At 41.8% G+C, this 22,250-nt stretch overlaps 1 protein-coding gene across 4 annotated transcripts in view; it reads right to left on the bottom strand.

Annotated features, from left to right (window-relative positions):
* LOC139450500 (F-BAR and double SH3 domains protein 2-like) overlaps positions 1–22,250 on the bottom strand; it is a 144,582-nt gene that overhangs the window by 9,055 nt on the left and 113,277 nt on the right. For 3 of the 4 annotated variants that reach the window (XM_071232225.1, XM_071232226.1, XM_071232228.1), the window contains 11 exons: positions 21,625–21,747; positions 21,249–21,344; positions 17,032–17,178; positions 15,433–15,537; positions 15,267–15,318; positions 13,140–13,252; positions 9,202–9,438; positions 7,186–7,474; positions 6,589–6,782; positions 5,297–5,402; positions 488–531 (listed from right to left, as the gene is read on the bottom strand). In XM_071232225.1, the coding sequence (XP_071088326.1) occupies positions 488–531; positions 5,297–5,402; positions 6,589–6,782; positions 7,186–7,474; positions 9,202–9,438; positions 13,140–13,252; positions 15,267–15,318; positions 15,433–15,537; positions 17,032–17,178; positions 21,249–21,344; positions 21,625–21,747 (1,506 nt within the window). Of the gene's footprint in view, positions 1–487; positions 532–2,962; positions 3,031–5,296; positions 5,403–6,588; positions 6,783–7,185; positions 7,475–9,201; positions 9,439–13,139; positions 13,253–15,266; positions 15,319–15,432; positions 15,538–17,031; positions 17,179–21,248; positions 21,345–21,624; positions 21,748–22,250 lie in introns of all 4 variants that reach the window. The other variant, XM_071232227.1, reaches the window with a different exon arrangement.

Below are 22,250 nucleotides of genomic sequence, written 5' to 3'. Positions count from 1 at the left end.
CACTAACAATACATATTCTAGTGTCTGATAGTGAACACTGGCAACACCGCTTTAGGGTCATCGGTGGCTACAGTGTACACCTCCTCACATGCCCCGGTCTCATACTCATCAACATGTCTTTTATTAAGAGTGAGTGAGTTAATATTTAACGTCACATCGGCAATATCGTGACGATCTTTAATTAAGAAGATAAATCTCCAGTGATAATATTTTGTTTGCATGTGTCAATTTACCACTTTGACCACCTACCCCCCTCAAACCCGGGTATACAGCGTGATGAGCCAACACTTTTTAACCACAAGGCTACCCCACCGCCCCCTACACAGTTACTACTTCATCCTCCCTAACCCTGCTTCACCTTCCCACCACCCTACAGGACAGGACATGTGTTAATAATTCAGTTATATTACACAGCAAGCGCCAAGAACAAATTCTGACAACTACCATAATCAAGATGCATTATTTGCTGCCATGGTAACCATCTTACCTGTTCAGGCGTGCTGTTGTCAGAAATTGGCTCAGTTGCTGAATCTGCAAAATAGAATCGTGATTGTGAGCTCCAAACAGGACAACTCTCCCTGGACCACAGGATCTGTGGATTTCTTGTTTAACTCATATTGTATAAACTGACCTACTATATCACTCTCATGCTATAGCTGACAAGTACTGAAATAGCTTCAAGAAATACTGTACAACCAAAATACTGTAATACTAAACCGATCAACACTCGGGACAGGCAATACTTAAGCCGAAGAGTGAGTGAGTGAGTGAGTATGGTTTTACGCTGCTTTTAGCAATATTTCAGCAATATCACGGCAGGAGACACCAGAAATAGGCTTCACACATCATGCTCATGTCGCAAATTGAACCTGGATCTTCAGCGTGATGAGTGAATGGCTATCCCATTGCCCATAGTCGAAGAGGAAGGTCGGATAAGATATGTCCAAACCAATAAAATAAGTCACATTACAAGGAACATCAATCATTGAGTGAATTGTTGAGTCACACACGCTATTCATCAAGCTATATATGAGAAACGTCTGTTTAAGGCATTTACTTGAGCTGAATCCCCAGATACTGATGGCGACTAAGGATGGGATGACTAATAATCAGATAGAACATATCAACTGACCAAATATGCCCGTAAACTGTAAATCTAAATCTGTTCCGAATCAGTTCTACATGAGTATATGTTACTGGAGAATACCACAGTGTCAGTACTACAGCCATCGTCCCACTCAAGTACAGGAATAGCACATAACACAGGCACGAATACAAGTAGTTATCTCATGCCAGGCCTGTAAATCTTCAAATTAACGCGATCACAAATTAAATGCGAAAAACCGAGTGGTCTTTGTTCGCATTAATGAAACTTTGTATTTATGTCTCCAAAACGACTATCAACAATAAAACGGCCTCACTGCAAACTTTGAATAGCGGAAATATCAACTTGACTACATACACAAACACTGATCATAATTATTCAGCAGCAGTTGTAACAAGTACATGACAATGCCATTTAAGGAATAGGAATTTGGAGACACATTAATTTGAAGATTTACAGTATATGGCTATTTCACATGCTAATATACAGCATAAAATACATATATCTACATCTAGAGGATTAAATCTACTGGACAGTTAGTGAGGCAAAGTTTCACAATTACGTATTGTCACTCACTCACTCGCACACACAGCTGCCAAAGTGAAGAGGTCAAGGTCAGGGGTGGTATACGAGCAATACACAGCTAGATCAGACTTCAGTCAAGAGTGATGGAGCTACCCTGGGTATTCTGGGTAATGTCTGGACACGAGAACAGACTGGTGCAGTCTGGTGCAATGGGCCTTGGGAACATTGTTCATCATGACCGGATCACGTAACACAGGCCAGGGAGTAGGGGGTGGGGACAATCTTCACACTCAAAACCTTGACACACAGAAAATATACTACATCTTTCAGACAGAGGATCTGACAAAAGATATTAGCGTTACAGGACTTGATGCACAGAAAATATAATGCATGTGATTCAGACAGAAGATTTGACAAAAGGTATGAGCATTACAGGACTTGACACACAGAAAATATACTGATGTCATTCAGACAGAGGATCTGACAAAAGATATGACACAGGACTTGACACACTGAAAATATACTGAGGTCATTCAGACAGAGGATCTGACAAAAGATATGACACAGGACTTGACACACTGAAAATATACTGACATTATTCAGACAGAGGATCTGACAAAAGATATAACACAGGACTTGAGACACAGAAAATATACCGCCATCATTCAGTCTGAGGATCTAACAAAAGATATAACACAGGACTTGACACACAGAAAATATACTGAGGTCATTCAGTCAGAGGATCTAACAAAAGATATAACACAGGACTTGACACACAGAAAATATACTGAGGTCATTCAGACAGAGGATCCAACAAAAGACATAAAAGATGTACAGGAACATTACAAAACTATGAGTATGAGAGAGCATCAAGACATCCCCCAACAACTTCAACAATCAGAGCTGTTTCACCCAATCATATGAGGCTGGTCAACCAACTGGACGCCATCAACCAATCAGATCCTGGATACCAGTCAACCAATGACATGGCTGGAAGCTGGTCCACATCCTGTTCCGACTACCTTTACCATGTAGAAGGCTGTAGAACTACCATGAGTGAGTTTCTTGCCACTATAAGATATCTTCCAGCCATGGGTTTATAACCCGGGTTCTCAACCTGATAACCCAGTGCTTCAAGCACCCAGCTCCCCAAACACAGGATGGATAACACACAACGTTGGTTTATCTCACATAGGCGTAGGTCATAAGCCCTTACAAGCCAAGTGATTCTGAATCAAGTTAGATGATATTAGTTTGGAAAAAAGATTTAAAAAACAATTAGTATGAAACTATATGTGTGAGTGGCTATAGACAAGAGGCCATGCCGGGTACCTAAACGGTGGACTCAAACGAGTGGGGGTTTACGGATCCCAATCGGTGACTCTGTGGGTGGAGGGGAACTGAAATATCAACACAGTTGCGATTTGCAGCATTCAGGGCCGTACGGACCAACACAACCAGTGACAGGCACAACAGTCAGGAGGAGGAGAGACGGAGTGAAGTGAAAAGTTTCCTCAAATGGGAGAGAAAGGGCAGACAGTGGCGTGAAAGGAAGAGTCAGCGAGAGAAGAGACAGAACAAATGAGGGGAAGAGAGAAACGAGAAAGAGAAGAAGTGATAGAAGGGAGAAGAGAGTGGAAAGAAGATGAGATTTACAAGTGAAGGAGACAGCTGGGCAGAAAGGGGGATAATAGAGATACAGGGTACAGAGTTAGAGAAAAAGAGAAAGAGAAGCGATACAAAGATTATAGGACAGAGAAGGTGAGGATGGAGAGTGTGGAGGTGAGATGTGCGATATTATTGGGGAGAAAAACGGGTAGATTATAAATATGAGCATCAGAACAGTCAAGTTAATCTTTCATGTAGAAACCATCATGAAACGGAGTGTCATTAAGATCTTATTACATATGTAAATCATTCATGACACTCGTGATTTTAGGAAAATCAAGTATAAAATCTAATAATTGAATTAATAAAATTAATTAATAATAATAATTTAAAAGAATACATGAAACAGAGGTCTCAGGCTTTGTTTGGAAACAAAGCAGATTTCCACATGAAAGTACACAGATAATCTGGCTCTGTGGGGAACCTGTCCATATCCGGCAGCCACAAGGGCTCCTGTACACACAGTAGGGGGCAGCACGGAGGTCGGGTAACTGTGTCTTCTGTGCCCATCCCAACCAATGTATAGGAGACTTTATCATACCTCCATGTCAGAATGATGACATCTGATTGGTCCACGAGATCTCAATAACATATTAAGTAAACCAGCCTTGGAGGGGAATACATTTCTCAGCGGGGAAATAAATCTCTTTTACCCCGCCACAAGCATCCCCAGTGTATATGAAACTATCCCCCATCCCCAGTGTATATGAAACTGTATCCCCCATCCCCAGTGTATATGAAACTGTATCCCCCATCCCCAGTGTATATGAAACTGTATTCCCCATCCCCAGTGTATATGAAACTGTATCCCCATCCCCAGTGTATATGAAACTGTATCCCCCATCCCCAGTGTATATGAAACTGTATCCCCATCCCCAGTGTTATGAAACTGTATTCCCCATCCCCAGTGTATATGAAACTGTATCCCCATCCCCAGTGTATATGAAACTGTATCCCCCCTCCCCAGTGTATATGAAACTGTATTCCCAATCCCCAGTGTATATGAAACTACCCCCCATCCCCAGTGTATATGAAACTGTATCCCCCTCCCCAGTGTTATGAAACTGTATCCCCATCCCCAGTGTTATGAAACTGTATCCCCCATCCCCAGTGTATTTGAAACTGTATCCCCCGTCCCCAGTGTATATGAAACTACCCCCCATCCCCAGTGTATATGAAACTGTATCCCCCTCCCCAGTGTATATGAAACTACCCCCCATCCGAAGCAGGAGGTTACACACAGAGCCAGAAGGTACAGAAGAAAGTCAAACAAACTCAGTCTATGATATATGCTGACACAAACACGGGCTAAACTTACACATATTCCAAAACACCATGCGCCCTATAAAGACAATCATGTTACAACTACCTGCATGCCGATACTTCCACGGTAACCAGGTACCATTTATCTACTTCCATGGTAACATTTATGTACTTCAAAGGAAACAAGCTGATATTAACGTACTTTCATGGTAACATTTATGTACTTCCACAGTACCAAGGTTATAGGTTATGTCAATGTACTTCCATGGTAACAAGGCAACATTTCTATGCACATGATGCAGACCAGGGTAAAGTTATTCATGGTGGTAAATAAACTATAATCACTGTCAACATATTTCAGGGAGAAATGGCATGTCCCTGGACAGAAGACAAAATGACATCGTCATGTCTCCCGAGGATGCAAATACATTTTGCTCGTAATATTTTGAATAAATGTCTTATTCATTGATGCCTAGTCACTACTCAGTTCTAATTCTGTATACAACATAGCAATAAATGCAGCCTGTTATATCAAAATTTCATTTGACTTACAATTTACTTGGGAGTCTTATTCCTTAGATATTATACATAAGGAAATCCTTCAAAATTAAAATAATTCTGTTTTAGTAACAATCTGTGTAGACAACACGTAGAGCTATAGCCATCATCTTTGACAACATCGGACAGTGGCGACATTACACATCGATTGGAACCACTACACTGGTGTATACATACCATCGCCATTGGTAACAGGGGGTGGTGGAAGCTCTGCATCAGGCGTTGGCATGGTAACGGTAACCGGGGGTGGTGGTACATAGTCAACACCGGGTGACATCACTTCCTGTAAGTGAAATGTTGAATACAGCAGACATGACAAGATCCACTGGACCTACAGAATTAGCTGGTCATACAGGGAGGTCCTATCTCACATATAACATAGCTATGTGATAAATCACAAACAACAGTGAAGAACAAAGCATGGCGAATTTCACATTAACACAGGAGAATTCCGGTTATTAAGCATTAGGTAAGCAGAAAACAGATTACCTTAAATTTGACTCGCAAATGTTCATCTCTCAGTAATGGTAAAACTAAATATAATGATAATAACTAAATTCTTTCACAAAGACTATTCGAGTACAGGTTTAAGGTTTCCTTTTAGAGAAAGTATTGCTGGAATTATTAATGAACTCGTTCATGTTACTCCCAACAGACTGTGTCATGTCGTGACAAAATAACAAAAACACACAGACAAATAGTGGCTGTTACAGTGTCCAGGGCTCGAAACACCTTGTTGAAACGTCTGCTTCACATAAAGTTTTCTTCCAGTTATAGGTCCGAAAATACGCATAACATAATGAATACTGTCAGTTCCTGTGGGGTACGATTTCTACATTCAAGTAACACAATGAGCACCAGGAACACAAGGCTGCAGTTACAATGACACGTTTTTAGGCTAGAAGTACAGATTCATACGACCATTCACATACAAACTTGACATTAATCAAGTTGAGAAGGTTGTGTTTCGAACTGTCTACTTTGCAGGAAAAGAAGAAACGTCCACTGATACAACTAAGTTGCTAAAGGTACAAAATATTAATGGAGTGAAAACAGGTTTAGTATTTAAAACTATCCCAGTGCTCTTCAACTGAAAACTTTAGGAGTACCGGTACATACTCTGCAGGTTGGAACATTATCTGTGGCACTGCATGTTATTTCCCCTGTCTGAGTGTAAGGTAGTTCAGTGGTAAGTGTGTTCACTGGTATCACCGAGTGTCAAGGTTCACATCCTCATGCTGTACACAGGGTAGCTCAAACGATCCATCTGAGTCTTAGCATTCCTCCAGCACATGTAGCATTGATGTAGCATTGACGTAGCATTGACGTAGCATTGATGTAGCATTGATGTAACATTGATGCACCATTGATGTAACATTGATGTAACATTAATGCCGCATTGATGTAACATTGATATAACATGTTTGTCATGCCAACACACTCCCCTGCTCTACACATATCCTCCCTACCTGATCTGCTGTGAGTTCCTCGACCACCATCGACGGGAAGAGGCCGGAGTTGCCGTTAAACTCCCCCTTCCAGTAGCCGTCGTCCACTCCATCGTTGTCCTTGCGGATGACCTTGATCAGTGACCCCTCTGCAAAGCTGATTTCCTCGCTGTCCTGGGCCACGTAGTCATACAGCGCGCGTGCCCACATGGCATCTGAAGCAGGGGAGGTAACTAGTGTCGCTTTAAGGCCAACATTATCAAATATCTGTGTTTTGAGTTTGTAATCGATGGTTTCATGATGGGTCCATCAAGCCTAATATCACAGGTGTATCCCAAGGTGGGTGGGTGGAGAGTGGGTGGTGGGCCCACCCCCTTTTGAAAACCAAATGTAGTACCTTGCTGGCAGTATTATTATTGGATCCTTCCGTTTTAGAAATGTTGGATCTGCCTTTGAAAATTCATCTTACTGATCAACATATATCTTACTGTCAAATGAAATTTGAATTAATAAAAATTAAGTGTAATTATGATCATCAATGCAAATCCAAAGACTATTACAAAATGTAATTTCCTGTTAAAGGCTAAGATATACTTTAAAATGTCTGGTAATTCTTACCTCCGAGCCCTGGTTGGACGTTGTCCACCGCCATTTCCTCTGTGGTCTGCTGAACCTCAAGGTCACCTGATGAGTACGAGGACGTCGTGTCATGCTGGTTGTCATTGATCGATGTCGGCGACATGGGCTCGGAGGAGGCTGGGGGCGGGGGAGGGGGCGGGGCACTTCCTGCAGAAACTGGCGGTGAAGGGGCATCACCCTGTGCCACCGACCCATTCGGCTGTCCCTCTCCGTCAAAAGTAACGTAATTCTCTGGAATGTAGCCTGTCTTTCCTGATGAGCTTCTGGCCTAGAGAAGACAACACACATCAGTTGGCAGGAAGGTTTGTTAGTTTAATGCTGCAGTCAGAAATATTCTAACTATATGACGGTGGTCTGTAAGTAGTCAAATCTGGACCCGAAAATCCAATGACGGACATCATGAGCATCGATCTATGCAAATGGGATACAATGACATGGGACGTCAGGGACTTTGACCACCTGATCCTGTTAGACGCCTCTTATGACAGGGACTTTGACCACCTGATCCTGTTAGTCGCCTCTTATGACAGGGACTTTGACCACCTGATCCTGTTAGACGCCTCTTATGACAGGGACTTTGACCACCTGATCCTGTTAGACGCCTCTTATGACAGGGACTTTGACCACCTGATCCTGTTAGTCGCCTCTTATGACAGGGACTTTGACCACCTGATCCTGTTAGACGCCTCTTATGACAGGGACTTTGACCACCTGATCCTGTTAGTCGCCTCTTATGACAGGGACTTTGACCACCTGATCCTGTTAGACGCCTCTTATGACAGGGACTTTGACCACCTGATCCTGTTAGACGCCTCTTATGACAGGGACTTTGACCACCTGATCCTGTTAGTCGCCTCTTATGACAGGGACTTTGACCACCTGATCCTGTTAGACGCCTCTTATGACAGGGACTTTGACCACCTGATCCTGTTAGTCGCCTCTTATGACAGGGACTTTGACCACCTGATCCTGTTAGACGCCTCTTATGACAGGGACTTTGACCACCTGATCCTGTTAGACGCCTCTTATGACAGGGACTTTGACCACCTGATCCTGTTAGACGCCTCTTATGACAGGGACTTTGACCACCTGATCCTGTTAGACGCCTCTTATGACAGGGACTTTGACCACCTGATGCTGTTAGACGCCTCTTATGACAGGGACTTTGACCACCTGATCCTGTTAGTCGCCTCTTATGACAAGCTTGGGTTGCAGACCAGTTGTAACCCAGATCTCCAAGGGAACTACAAATACTGCAAGCTAATGCACAGGATGGGATTTGAACCTTCATTCACTCGCTTGTCACAGGAGGATGAAGAAGACTGACATGCTTGGTCACGATTTAGTCGAGGGTGTGAGACAATAAAGTCAGCCAAATGTATTCAGACAAATAATCATACTAATAGGCCATTAACATAGACTCAACAAAGTGCAGTGCACTGTTACCCAGGGCAACAGATCAAAGTGAATTCCATTGTATTCTCAGCTCACTGGGGAGTATCCAACCCAAGCTTCATACAAGGCCCAAAGGTTTGAATTCACATTACCATTTCAACCTACTGTGTCCATTCACCACTGTGTGAACAGAGGCCTATTTCACACAAAGGGGACTTCACCACAATAACCTGTTTCAGTGTGGGGCAGGACCTGAGCCCTCAAAAGTCTCAGGAGTCAAGTATGTCAAGCATGGTCCCCCATCCACCTACTCTCTGCCGCCAGCTCAATGTGAGACAGACAGGACCATGTAGCAACCACAGAGATTTGTAAGTACTTCAGGCCATCCATAACTGATAAAAAAACCATGTATTTGTCAACCCATCTATTTCCAGTTAGGGATACTCACTCTCACTCACTCACTCACTCACTCATCACAGGAAACCAACTGAGGGAGGGAAGTCATGGTTTGATACTCATCTAAATACCAGGCTGTTCATGAAACAATATTATGACACTTGCTAAGAAGATGCATTCCATCAACAGAACAGAGTTACCTACCTTTACCCATCCTTCCCCATCACCGTCGGCAACCAGCTCTAACTCCTCATTGGCTGCAATTGTCAGCTCGTCATAATTACTGGCTTGGAACTCGTAGAGGGCATTGCACTTGACTGGGTACTTCCTGGTGGGATCCTGAGTCGTACTCTGCCCTGTCGTCGTGTTGAAGGCATCATCGATGAAGTCGTCATCATCATCGTAATGTGTGTATGTGGGTTCGTGGTCATCGGCACTGTGCTGTAACAGATTCCTAACAACTTGTTACATGTAACTTACTCCGTAACCGACTAAGATGTCCACGTGAGTGAGCGAGGGTTTAACACCGCTTTTAACACTATTCCAGTTATATCACAGCATGTCAGCTTAATGTGGGAGGAAAGCCCGAAGTGATGCAGGTCTCGGAGGTCTCAGTGAAACCCACGAGCACGGGTATGGTGCTGACAAACCTAGAAACATAATTGGGGCAAACCAGGATTCGAACCGACAATCATAGGTTTCTGGAGTGCCAAAGGGATGCAACTCTGCACAGCGAATCACAGCGCCTTAAACGACTAGGCCACCCGTACCCCCCAGATGTCCAAGAGACTCAACAAACTCATCTTGGGAGTTCGGGGCATATAATAAGGAGTAGAAATATAAATATACATAATTATGATAATAACAATAATAACAACAAAACAGTGTTATCACTGTCCTCCGCCATGGGGCACATTAGACTTTTGTTTGCTCATATAGCAGTGAATAACTATAAAAAAAGTGTAAGGTTTATGTTTAAAGTTCGTATTTATTTATAGACTTGTTGTATGAGCGCACGAGAAGAGCGCGCCAAGAACGATAACTCTAGTATTTGGTTACATGGCTGAGTGAGAGGCATGCTTGTGTCTGTGGTTGTTTGTGGAAATGCGGGGCGTATAAAACGGTATGTAAACTTTATTTGTGTAAACAATTTAGTGAACACTGTTGTTATTATGATATTTAACGTTTAGAATTGTATTTTTGATAAAATGTAATGTTTTTTATAGATTATTTATCAAAAAGCAAATTTGTGTTGTTTAGAATGATTTTTGAATTAATTGACTGCTATATACATTGTTGTTTTATTTAATTTTGCAGTCAATCCTATCCTTCTGAATATATCTCGACCATATCATGGAATATATTGTCAGTCACTCTTATTTACAAAAAAGAGTCCTTTTAAGCCTCAAGAAGAGATAAGCACTCGGGTTGCTTAATGTCATCAGAACAAAATGATTAATGTGAAATTAATACACACAAAATGCTCCTTCTTGGGAGAAAATAATTTATGGCACCAATTCTCGACCTCAGTCTTGTATCTCTTAGATAATCTAACCAGTAGTTCCTGAGAAAACTTGTCCCCATTTCACACAGTATGCACAAATGTAACTAATGTTATATTTGGGATAACACTTTCTTAGTAAAGTACAGATTCTAGTACTTTTTTGGGTTGAGTCCCGTGCGGGATTTCAACCCACACCTGCCAGGGTGAGGCACCTAATCGCCAGCACACAAAGTCAGCGATCTAACCCACTCAGCCACCACAAAAATGAAAGTGTGCTGGCGATTAGGTGCCTCACCTGTGTATTCAGTATGCACAAAGTTGAAAAGCACAGAGAAAGGGCCATAACTGTGTAAAAAATGAATTTAAGACCCCAATTATCGAACTCATTTCAAATCATGACCAATATATACTAGTGTGTAAAATTTCATCTCTCTAACTTAAATACTTCTTGAGAAAATTTGTCCCCTTTGAGAAGCGGAAGGATGGACAGATAGAAATAGTGAAGGATGGACAGACAGATGAAAGGATGGACAAAGGGTCGAACAAACGGACAGATGAATGGACGAACTTGGTTCTTATATCCCCTGCCCCACTTCGTGGCGGGTGATCACAACGCTATTTCTCAATCTGGCTGCCACGGGCCTTAGGTTGGAATCTTAGATATATGTCTGTATGGGCAGAGTTGGCTCCCACAGATCTCCAACTTTCAGTCACAACATGGGTATTGTGTGTGAAGCCTAGGGTCCCCCACCTGGATATTGATGGACTACTGCTAAAAGCAGAGGTAAGTATACTCACACACTCACTCACTCACTCAATGATTATGCATTCAGTTATCATAATAATACTTTAGCCTTTCCACATGCCCTGTGTGGTGTGGAAACAGAGTGCAATAGAAATGGCCTATTCTTGTGCAAGCGTTATTTTCTGAAATTCAGAGGTATTTTGTAACATTGAATTTTAACATTAAATTCAATATAATAATGTTAAACTAAGCATCCAAGCCTCTTCCTCTACATCGGCCCTGTTACCAGTAAAATACAAGTCCCCTCTGTAAGCCATAATAGCTGTAATATTATAATCCTGAATTGGGAAATTGTATTTCAATTGGGGAAGTTTTACTGACATTTGCTGTATATCATGGGCTGAGTATACTCTGAGCAGGTTTAGTCATATTCCTGCCATACAGAGACATAGGGACCAAATGACCTGTTTGGTTCCAATAAGCTCACTGCTGGCTGCAACATATATTTATTGCATTTATATTTTATATTCTTTTTCACGATGTTTCATAATCTTCACTCAAACCAAATTATTTGCAATATATATTCTTGTAAAGTCTCAGATAGATAAAAGCACTTTCACCCCAGTAAACGAAGACTTTACAACTTTACGATTCACTAGTCCAGTCTTGAACAGCCACCTCCTAATGCTGATATCGATCACAGCTGATGCAACACATTAAATAAACTACCCAGATCATCCACTTCCAAAAAACAATGTCCCTGTGTTTGGCTTTATTTCTCAACATCCAATAAATAACATCTTTTCACAATTTAATTGATAAGACCTAATTCCATCAAAATAGCCGATTTTCTCCATCTTATTCCATGTCAAACAACAAACACCAAGAGACTGCTTCTGAATGACAGATCAATACTCCGCTATTCTATGCATCAAATCTCCTGACATCCTTCTCCAAACTGAAATGAACAATTCTGCTAAAAAACTAAAAAACACATTTGACCATATAAGGCCTGTGTTCCCCCCCTCGACTGTCTGCCGCGGGAGGAGTGCAGTGTTACCGCGGTACATCTCCCTGACAGCAGCTCATTACAGCATCCCTTGTCATCACGCAACATGCTGATTTACATATTTTTCTAACGCACTCTCTGACACCCAATACTTGTTTTCAAGAAATCATCATGTAATTGAAGACATAATCATCTCAACATCCTTGACCTTTATCCTAATGGTCTTGCGTCCACAATTATCTTAAATCTTGGTCTGTAATTGATATGATGTTGTGATACAATCTCCAGGAGGGGGGAGGGGGGGCGCAATAATCAACACTTCATCCAAATGACACATGCGTTAATTTCAACATCACAGTTATATCACACCGTCTGCTGCACGACATGAAATTCACTTAAAACTGATGACAAACGAAAACCTTTTCTCCATTCTGATTGACGACCCCTACAAAACTATATACCTTCTCATTCCATTAAAGGAAAAGCCTACCTTAAGAAAACTTAAAAACTATAAATTGAAAACCTTGAAGTGATTAACAAATAATCATTTAACGGATCCCCTGACCACTGCCGATGAAAGACCTTACACATATTGCCTTCCTACCTATGTTCAATGCTGCATGTTAGTTCTCTAAAATATTCATAATTTCTGACTCGTCAGCTCTGACTCTGTGCGTGGCTGTTTTTGTAGTAATTACTTACTTGTATGTATAATCATATTACACACATTCCCAGAGGAAATTAAAGCCCGAAGAATACTCTAACTCCCAGACATAAAATTAATTAGCAGGAAAAACACTCAGCCAAACCTAATGCATAGCTCAAAGTACGAGAAGTAACACCCTTATGTGTTTCTATATATAGTAAGAAGGGAGCTGACTCACCCCGCCGGAGCTCTCTGTCCGCAGTGACATCTGACTGGGTGTGCGGGCCATGCAGATGTCATCGGTCCCCAGACTCTCACTCTGGGCATTACTCAAATACTCATCCACGTTGACTGAAACATGACACAAAGTCCGATCTCAACTCATCTTCTGTAATACAGGGAACACAACCACATCAGTTCAACAGTCGGGAGGACGGCAACAGAGACAAGCTTTAGTTAATTCAATTGTTTTACGACCAGATTAAATGATATTTTTTGCCACTAATCAGGTAACTTATTTTGCTCAATAACTTACATCACATACTTTTTCTTTTTTTTTCAAATGTTTTTTTCTGACAGAATATTTTTTACATTTTCCACTATTCCATTTTTCACTTTTCTCCCACAAGTGAGAAGGGTTTCATGCACTATTTCGCAATATTCTGCCACAGAGCAAAATATGCGTGTCCACCTGGTACCACTATGTGGAATGGAACCTGAGTCTACAGCATGACACTGGCCAAGCTCTTCACTCTATCCCCATGAGTCATAAACCCTTGGAATATCAAAGATGAAAAAGCCTTTAATATGTCGACTGAGACTATTTCTGCCGTAACAAATAATGGAAATCAAATCTGCACTATTTCTTTTGATTGTACAATTAAAACAAGATTTCAACCAACTCTGAACTGATATCTAACACACTGATATAAATAATTCTAAAATGCTGATAAAACACAATACATAATTACAGGTCTTGTTTCATCAAGAAAGTACATAAAAGATTGCATAATTTCCAACACAACTGGCATCGTCTCCAGATAATTGCTACTGTAATAACCCCCTGCATCCCATAGGCTAATTACATCAGCCTTGATTGTCCCTCGTCATCCCCCTGGAACAAAGCAGCCATTGTGTGCCTCCCTCACAGTAGCAGCAGCAGGCCATAGGGGGGTGGAGGGGTGGGGTGGGGGCCTCACGTGCATGCTATACAAGGTAGTCGCCATGTGCTTGCATAATGTCTGTGTACATAGACGGAGACATGCGACCTGCTTTTCTTTCTTCTCATCTTGCCATGAATCATATCCCCCTAACAAAGGCCTCAAACACAGGAGGGATCTAAACGTCCCGGCTTACAGGGCCTTGTTTGGAGACTGTCATATCTTAGAACGGAATTAGCAGGGCATTTTAAAACTCTTTGTCTTTTCCCCATTTCTCTTAAAAAATATATCCAATTTTTCAATCAATAGACTAAAACAGTATTTTACAAGAGAAAATGAAAACGATTACCAAGATGACATGTGCCTAACAATTCTACATTGGGGCAGAATTTTAATATTTAAAAACAGAAAAGCAGACTTAATATAATTTCTTTCATGTTTTTAAGTATTTTACTAAAAAATAAATATATTCAAAGGGCATAATGATTTTAGTACTTTCAATGTTGGAAATGCTTGACAGTTCAGCAGTGCCCCAGTACCTATCACCAGGCAAACTGTGGACTTCTCCAACGTTAACATTATGTCAATACCCTAAACAAATACTAACCAAAACCAGTTTCAGTGTTCTTGTTCTTATTCTCTTATATCTTCACATAGCTACCGAGAAAAAAGCTCAACCATTATCCAATTATTATGAGTTACATGTTTCAAATATATTTATTATTATTCATCTCCACAAGTTCACAAGATACATGGAGTATATTTAGGGTGAAACATGGTCATGTGATGGTATTAGATCTATGTCGTGACTGTCAGCGGACTCTCGGCATGGTAACTCAAATTTAGATTAGAGTTCACTGTGGTTGGTTGTTTTGTTGTTTATCACTGAACTCCATCTACAATGCAATATTCCAACTACATGAAAGCGGCCTGTAAATAACTGATTCTGGAAAAGACATCCCACTGATTGATATTGTGAGCAAACACACCATTCCACTGGGGTACGAGGGCACACAATCCACTGAGTCTCATCATCGATTGCCTCGGGACATATTCTAACCTGGAGTCCATTGTGACATGACACGCAAGAGCTGCTACCTCAAACAGAACATCAACAGGCCAATCAGGATGACTAGCACATGGTGTTACAAGGCTAGCCAATCAGATGGCTGGCTATATTTCATGACGATTACTGATAAACTTACTTCCTGCACTCCGCAGAGCCTCTAGCCGAGCCTCAGCCTTCATCTTGCCTGTCTGAAACATACAATGTCACAATGTTGTAGGAACAGGAAAACCATGCAGCATCTGTGTTCAACAAACAAAACTGTCTTCCACTGATCACTGACCATGTGATAATGTGTTCCTTACCTCCGCTTTACGAATGTTCTGGCGCATCTCCTCCATCTTGACCTCGGGATCCTGGGTAGAACTGCTGGCCGTCGTGGAATTTGACTCGATCCCTGAGTCCGACACCTGGAATACAAAATGGTAGTGAACACATACAGGATATCAAGATTCCTGCACAATCAGGTATTATTGTATTGGGCATGAGGCAGTCGTATTCCCCATTAAATAAACAATAAATCAAAAAGATATTGTCTGAAACTTAATAAGATAAACAAACAGAAACACAGAACCTTCTTTACAGCAATGAATAAATCTCCACAATGACACTTTTTTATATATTCCCCCAAAGTGTGAATAATTAACCACTTTGCTTCATAAAATAGTATTAAGTTCCCGGTAATGGAAGTTCTCTCTAGTGTTATCAAAGCAATCTCTTGACTGGAGTCCTATGGACGTCTTCGTCCCATAATGATAAAATGTCATTCTTAATGTTACGCTGTTCACTGTAGTCTGTCACACAAAGGGCATGAAATGCACGAGATTTACAAAAAAGACATGTGCATATAAACATATAGTTTGGGCGAGCAGTTCCAAGTTAAGAGGTGGGTGTATTTGGACAAGCTATCCCGAGACAAACTCAGAACAACTGTTTCCTTCTGATCATGTATCATTGGGGGGGCACGGGTGGCCCAGTCGTCTAAGGCGCCGCGATTTGCTGTGCAGAGTTGCTTCCCCTGGACACGCCAGAAACCTATGATTGTGGGTTCGAATCCCGGTTCACCCTGATTATGTTTCTAGGTTTGTCAGCACCATACCCGTGCCCGTGGGTTTCACAGAAGTGGTAAACGTCTAAGACCTGCATCACTTCTGGCATTCCTCCCACATAAAGCTGATAGGCCGCGATATAACTGGAATAATGTTAAAAGCGGCGTTAAACCCAACTCACTCACTCACTCATGTATCAATGGCATAATATGAACAACCAATGAAGACATTCACCGAGGTAAGCACACACCATCAACACAGCAGCCACAGCAATATGCTGGCCCAGTCACTGTGTGTCTGACCAGTATCTCAGCATGTTACAGCATGTTTGCTCAATGTGGGAGGGATGCTGATCATAGACACTAATCACTTTCTTGAAATGAAACTTATAAGCCTGGAGCTGATGAACCAAGGACAGAATCAGGGCAAAGTAGACACGATTTATGGAAAACAACTTCTTTATTTACTGTAATCAAACCTTGCTTGACAACGGTATAAGGATCCATACTGAAACGTTACCTTTACAGTAAATGAAGAAGTTGTTATCCATAAATTGTGTCTACTTTGTCATCCGTCAACTTCTAAGTATACCTATCAAACAATTCATAATCAGGGCAAGTCTGGGATTTGAACCCACTAAGGGCAATAACTCCGCTCAGTCAAATGTGGTGCCAGACAACTTGGACCACTGGGCCACCAATGCCTCCCTTGTGATGTAGAGAATGGGGAATCTTTAGCTCGTCCTCACCATCAGTGAGTGAGTGAGTGGCACCTGAGACGACTGGGCCACCTGTGGCCCCATCATCACCATCAGTAATCAGTGTACATGGGAGATAACTCCGTTAAGACACTCACCCTGTCTGACCCCTGTGTCTGTAAACATTTTAGGATTCTGTGGTATTCTCGAATTGATTTGGTTTCCTTAGCAACTTTTGCTGCCCATTTTTTGGCTTCCTTCTCCAAGTCTGGCATGGCATTGTGGTCTCCGCTGGCCTTGCTGCACTGTAACAAGATACATCAAACATCAAATCACAACTACTTCTGATCAAAAGGACATTTGACGTTTAGCTATGCACAAAATCCACCCGTCCGCTGGTACTGACTAGTGGCACCATGTGCAGGGCGAGATGGAAGGGAAGAAATACTTGTCCTACCGGGCGAGTACATATATATCAATCGTATCAATCTTTAATCGTTTTCAGTAAAATATGCAGGATAATTCGATCCTAAAATATGTTTTCATTTCTCATACGTTCGTAGTAATATTAAGGAACTACATGTCGCTTACATCATTAATAGACAGCAAACATGGCAACTGTCTGTTGAAGAAATAAACAAAAAGAGTGTTTGCACAGCAGGTCTCTGAACTGTTTTTTAAAGGGAGGCAATAATATTTATTATCATATTTTCAAATTATATCAGTATTTTCATTGAATGAGAAAGGGTCACATACAATTCTTAAAACACGGTATTGCCCTGAGACCCACCCTGCCAGGCAACAATCAAGAGTGATATAGCCCTGAGACCCATCCTGCCAAGCAACGAGACCCACCCTGCCAGGCAACGATCAAGAGTGATATTGCCCTGGGACCCACACTGCCAGGCAACGATCAAGAGTGATATTGCCCTGAGACCCACTCTGCCAGGCAACAATCAAGAGTGATATTGCCCTGAGACCCACCCTGCCAGGCAACGATCAAGAGTGATATTGCCCTGAGACCCACCCTGCCAGGCAACGAGACCCACCCTGCCAGGCAATGATCAAGAGTGATATTGCCCTGGGACCCACACTGCCAGGCAACGATCAAGAGTGATATTGCCCTGGGACCCACACTGCCAGGCAACGATCAAGAGTGATATTGCCCTGAGACCCACACTGCCAGGCAACAATCAAGAGTGATATTGTCCTGAGACCCACCCTGCCAGGCAACAATCAAGAGTGATATTGCCCTGAGACCCACCCTGCCAGGCAACGATCAAGAGTGATATTGACCTGAGACCCACCCTGCCAGGCAACGATCAAGAGTGATATTGCCCTGAGACCCACCCTGCCAGGCAACGATCAAGAGTGATATTGCCCTGGGACCCACACTGCCAGGCAACGATCAAGAGTGATATTGCCCTGGGACCCACCCTGCCAGGCAACGATCAAGAGTGATATTGCCCTGAGACCCACCCTGCCAGGCAACAATCAAGAGTGATATTGCCCTGAGACCCACCCTGCCAGGCAACAATCAAGAATGATATTGTCCTGAGACCCACACTGCCAGGCAACAATCAAGAGTGATATTGCCCTGAGACCCACCCTGCCAAGCAACGATCAAAAGTGATATTGCGCTGAGACCCACCCTGCCGGGCAACTATCATAGGTGATATAGCCCTGAGACCCACCCTGCCAGGCAACAAACAAAAGTTATATTGTCCTGAGACCCACCCTGCCAGGCAACAATCAAGAGTGATATTGCCCTGAGACCCACCCTGCCAGGCAACAATCAAGAGTGATATTGCCCTGGGACCCACCCTGCCAGGCAACAATCAAGAGTGATATTGCCCTGAGACCCACCCTGCCAGGCAACGATCAAAAGTGATATTGCGCTGAGACCCACCCTGCCGGGCAACAATCATAGGTGATATTGCGCTGCTTGGACTCAAAGGAGAGAAATATGTTCAGCCAATCAGAGAGAGCGTAACGCAAGGCTTGTTGTGCATCATCTCCAGTGACTTCGAGTAACATCTGCTTCAATCATTATTGCATTTGAAATATTCTTGTTTTTTAAATTTTGTAATAAAATAATAATTGACCACAATTTCATATTTTATGGACAGTAGAAACTGATATTGTCCTCGGCCGCTTGCCCCAGTGAATATCAGTTTCTCCATGTTTCTATAAAACATGATACTGCCCTCATGAAAGGTCAATAATTATTTTTGTTGTAGGCGACACGTTACTGATTCTCAAATGTCAAAGCAAAAGTGAATGATTTTGCCAAGGGTAATCGCTGTTTTTAATCAGGAATGGTGAGGTTGACTTATTATTAAAAAACAGTATGACTGTAAAAAGCGAAAACGAAATGTTCATGGATTAAGGGACTTTGAATTGGCAGTGATGATAGTAGGAATGTCTGTCGTAAATATCCTCAACTCAAAGGTTAAAAATAAAGGAGAAAATAAAACTCTATTAAATCTAATATGGCAAGTGAAAATATTGCAGGATGAGTAATGATATCTACTTGCCCTGCAGGACAAGTTGGGTTTAAGACTTTTTTCGAGCCCTGATACAAGCACGTGGCTTAGCTTTAGTTGTAGGATACACCTGAATCTTCATTGTAGACAAAACCTTTCATGACCTGGTGGCTCTAATCAAAGACACAGTTTCTGCTTCATACATAGTAACTTTATTATAAACAAAGATGTAATTACTGTATTCCCCACACTATCACTCCAGATGCTTAGTAATTTGTGGAGGGGTCACTTATTAATCCATACAGAGTACTATAGACAAGAAAAAATTAAATGTATGGTCTTAGTAGGGGCGCCTTCAAACATTACGTACAGATTCCTCTAGATGCTGGTCAGGGTGCACTGAATGGAGTGGGGCACTTAATACTGGGAATACGGTATCTTACAAATTAACTGTGCTGGCCAGGATGGTATGTACTTTGTCAGCCACTGAGCTAACATCTCTACCCTACTCACTGGAGAGATGCAGACATCAATTCCTGTAATCCAGATCTGTTCTGCTTTAAATGAAGGCTCCAACTTGATTACGAAGTTGAGGAGTTCTAAATCAATATGCTGTAATCTTAAACAGATTCATCTGCAAACTCCCAACACAAACACACTTATTACATTTTATTCTCCTAAAAACATGGATGTTACTTTACTTTTATTCATGATGAAATGTCTGAGCTAGCCTATAAGATACAAGAAACGATGATTATTTGGCTATTTGTAAATAGCAATTGCCCTAATGCCGAGACAAGTTACAAGCTATGAATCATTATAAATTATATTTAAGTTAAACAAATGAGAAGTTTGCAGACTAGTTGAGCTGACATTGTCAATATCGGTGAACGCATCAAAGTTGGAAATCAATATGTGTCTATTGATCAGAGCCGTAAACTGCTGACCAGGTTTGCCTCGGAGCTTGATTGCTTTATGATATGGCCTGGCCTGTTCAAGTATGTAGCTGTTCAAGGAAGTCATGTTATGTGGTTTCTAGATGAAGGATTTCACAATACATTTTGGGCAGAAATGCAAATATTATCAAAAAATCTATACAACCAATTCTCGTGTCCTTGGAGATGATTGTTTCATATCAGTGATATGGACCATAGAATGAATCCATCTGTATTTGTTGTCAGGAGCAATCAGAGACTACTTGATAAGTGACTTAATTACAAGTTACACAAGTTACTTGAATTAACGATACAATCCAAATTAATACAAATAGTTATTATAATTATGACCTCTGATAATCCACATCAGCAGGTCTGAGCAAGTGAAGTCACACACATGTACGATGTCAACATTGTGCCACTTGCAGTCATATTTCTCCTTAGTATTTTTTACCCCTCCAGATAGGCTTTTGGCATGCATGTTCAAAAACAAAACTTCTTTTATTAAACATGTAAAAAAATGTTAGAGGGGACATTTTCCCTCCAAGTTCCCCAAAGCACTTGACAGAAAGTGTTAGCACATGTATGTACACATAAATAAATAAATCTGTGGCATTTGATTGGTTAACCATAAACTAACAAAATTAGGCCACGCCCACTGATAAAATATTGTTTCCTGATTGGCTGCTAACAGAAGGGGTGAGGCTTGTGTTGGATTATTGCCCTGAAGGATGTCACTGATTTCTTGTTGTTTTTGTGTGTTAGTGTTATCATTGTGCACATATCTAGTTATAAGAAATGACAGCATTTTATTTGCGGTTGTGGAAGTAGAAACATAAAAAATGCTGAGCAAACTTGCATAAATCTGCTAGGCACATTGTTTTTTTATTGGTTATACCTCCTTTACGTAATATATATAGAAGTCAGTTCGTAAGCAAGTGCATGTGTACTCACTTGGTCATTATGGCAGGGTTCAAACTGATACTGCACCAGATCCGTGAACACTGGGTTGCAGAACAGGAAGCACTGCAGGCTGAACGCTCGGCTGATCTGAAAACACACAATGTCACACCCATAACTAACTACAAATCTTCACAAGAAATAATCAAAATGTCCTGTGTGGACAGGAAGTTGACAGACATTCATGCGAGTGAGTGAGTGAGTGAGTGAGTGAGTGAGTGAGTGAGTGAGTGAGTGAGTGAGTGTGGTTTTATGCCGCTTTTAGCAATATTCCAGCAATATCACGGCGGTGTGACGAGCGAGTGCCTTAACCACAAGGCTAACCGACCGCCCTGCTCTCCTTTAGTAGACGACTGATAGCTTTATGTACCTTTGCAGATTCATTGACGACATTTTCAAAGCTGTTGGCCTCTGCTTGGCTGATCTCAACGACGGTGCTCCCCAGCAGGCTGAAGTACTCCTGTATCTTCTCATACACCTCCCCATCCACAGTCTAGGAAGACAAGGACAATATAACATTATATACACCTCCCCATCCACAGTCTAGGGAGACAGGGACAATATAACATTATATACACCTCCCCATCCACAGTCTAGGGAGACAAGGACAATATGACATTATATACACCCCATCCACAGTCTAGGGAGACAAGGACAATATGACATGATATACACCTCCCCATCCACAGTCTAGGGAGACAAGGACAATATAACATTATATACACCTCTCCATCCACAGTCTAGGGAGACAAGGACAATATGACATTATATACACCCCATCCACAGTCTAGGGAGACAAGGACAATATAACATTATATACACCTCCCCATCCACAGTCTAGGGAGACAAGGACAATATGACATGATATACACCTCCCCATCCACAGTCTAGGGAGACAAGGACAATATGACATTATATACACCCCATCCACAGTCTAGGGAGACAAGGACAATATGACATGATATACACCTCCCCATCCACAGTCTAGGGAGACAA

The sequence above is a fragment of the Haliotis cracherodii genome, unplaced genomic scaffold (genome assembly GCF_022045235.1).
Source record: "Haliotis cracherodii isolate W230 unplaced genomic scaffold, xgHalCrac1.p SCAF_8, whole genome shotgun sequence".
In the NCBI taxonomy this organism is placed as follows: Eukaryota; Metazoa; Mollusca; class Gastropoda; order Lepetellida; family Haliotidae; genus Haliotis; species Haliotis cracherodii.
The sequence above is the reverse complement of the archived record's forward strand: the minus strand, read 5'-3'. Positions and strand labels throughout refer to the sequence as shown.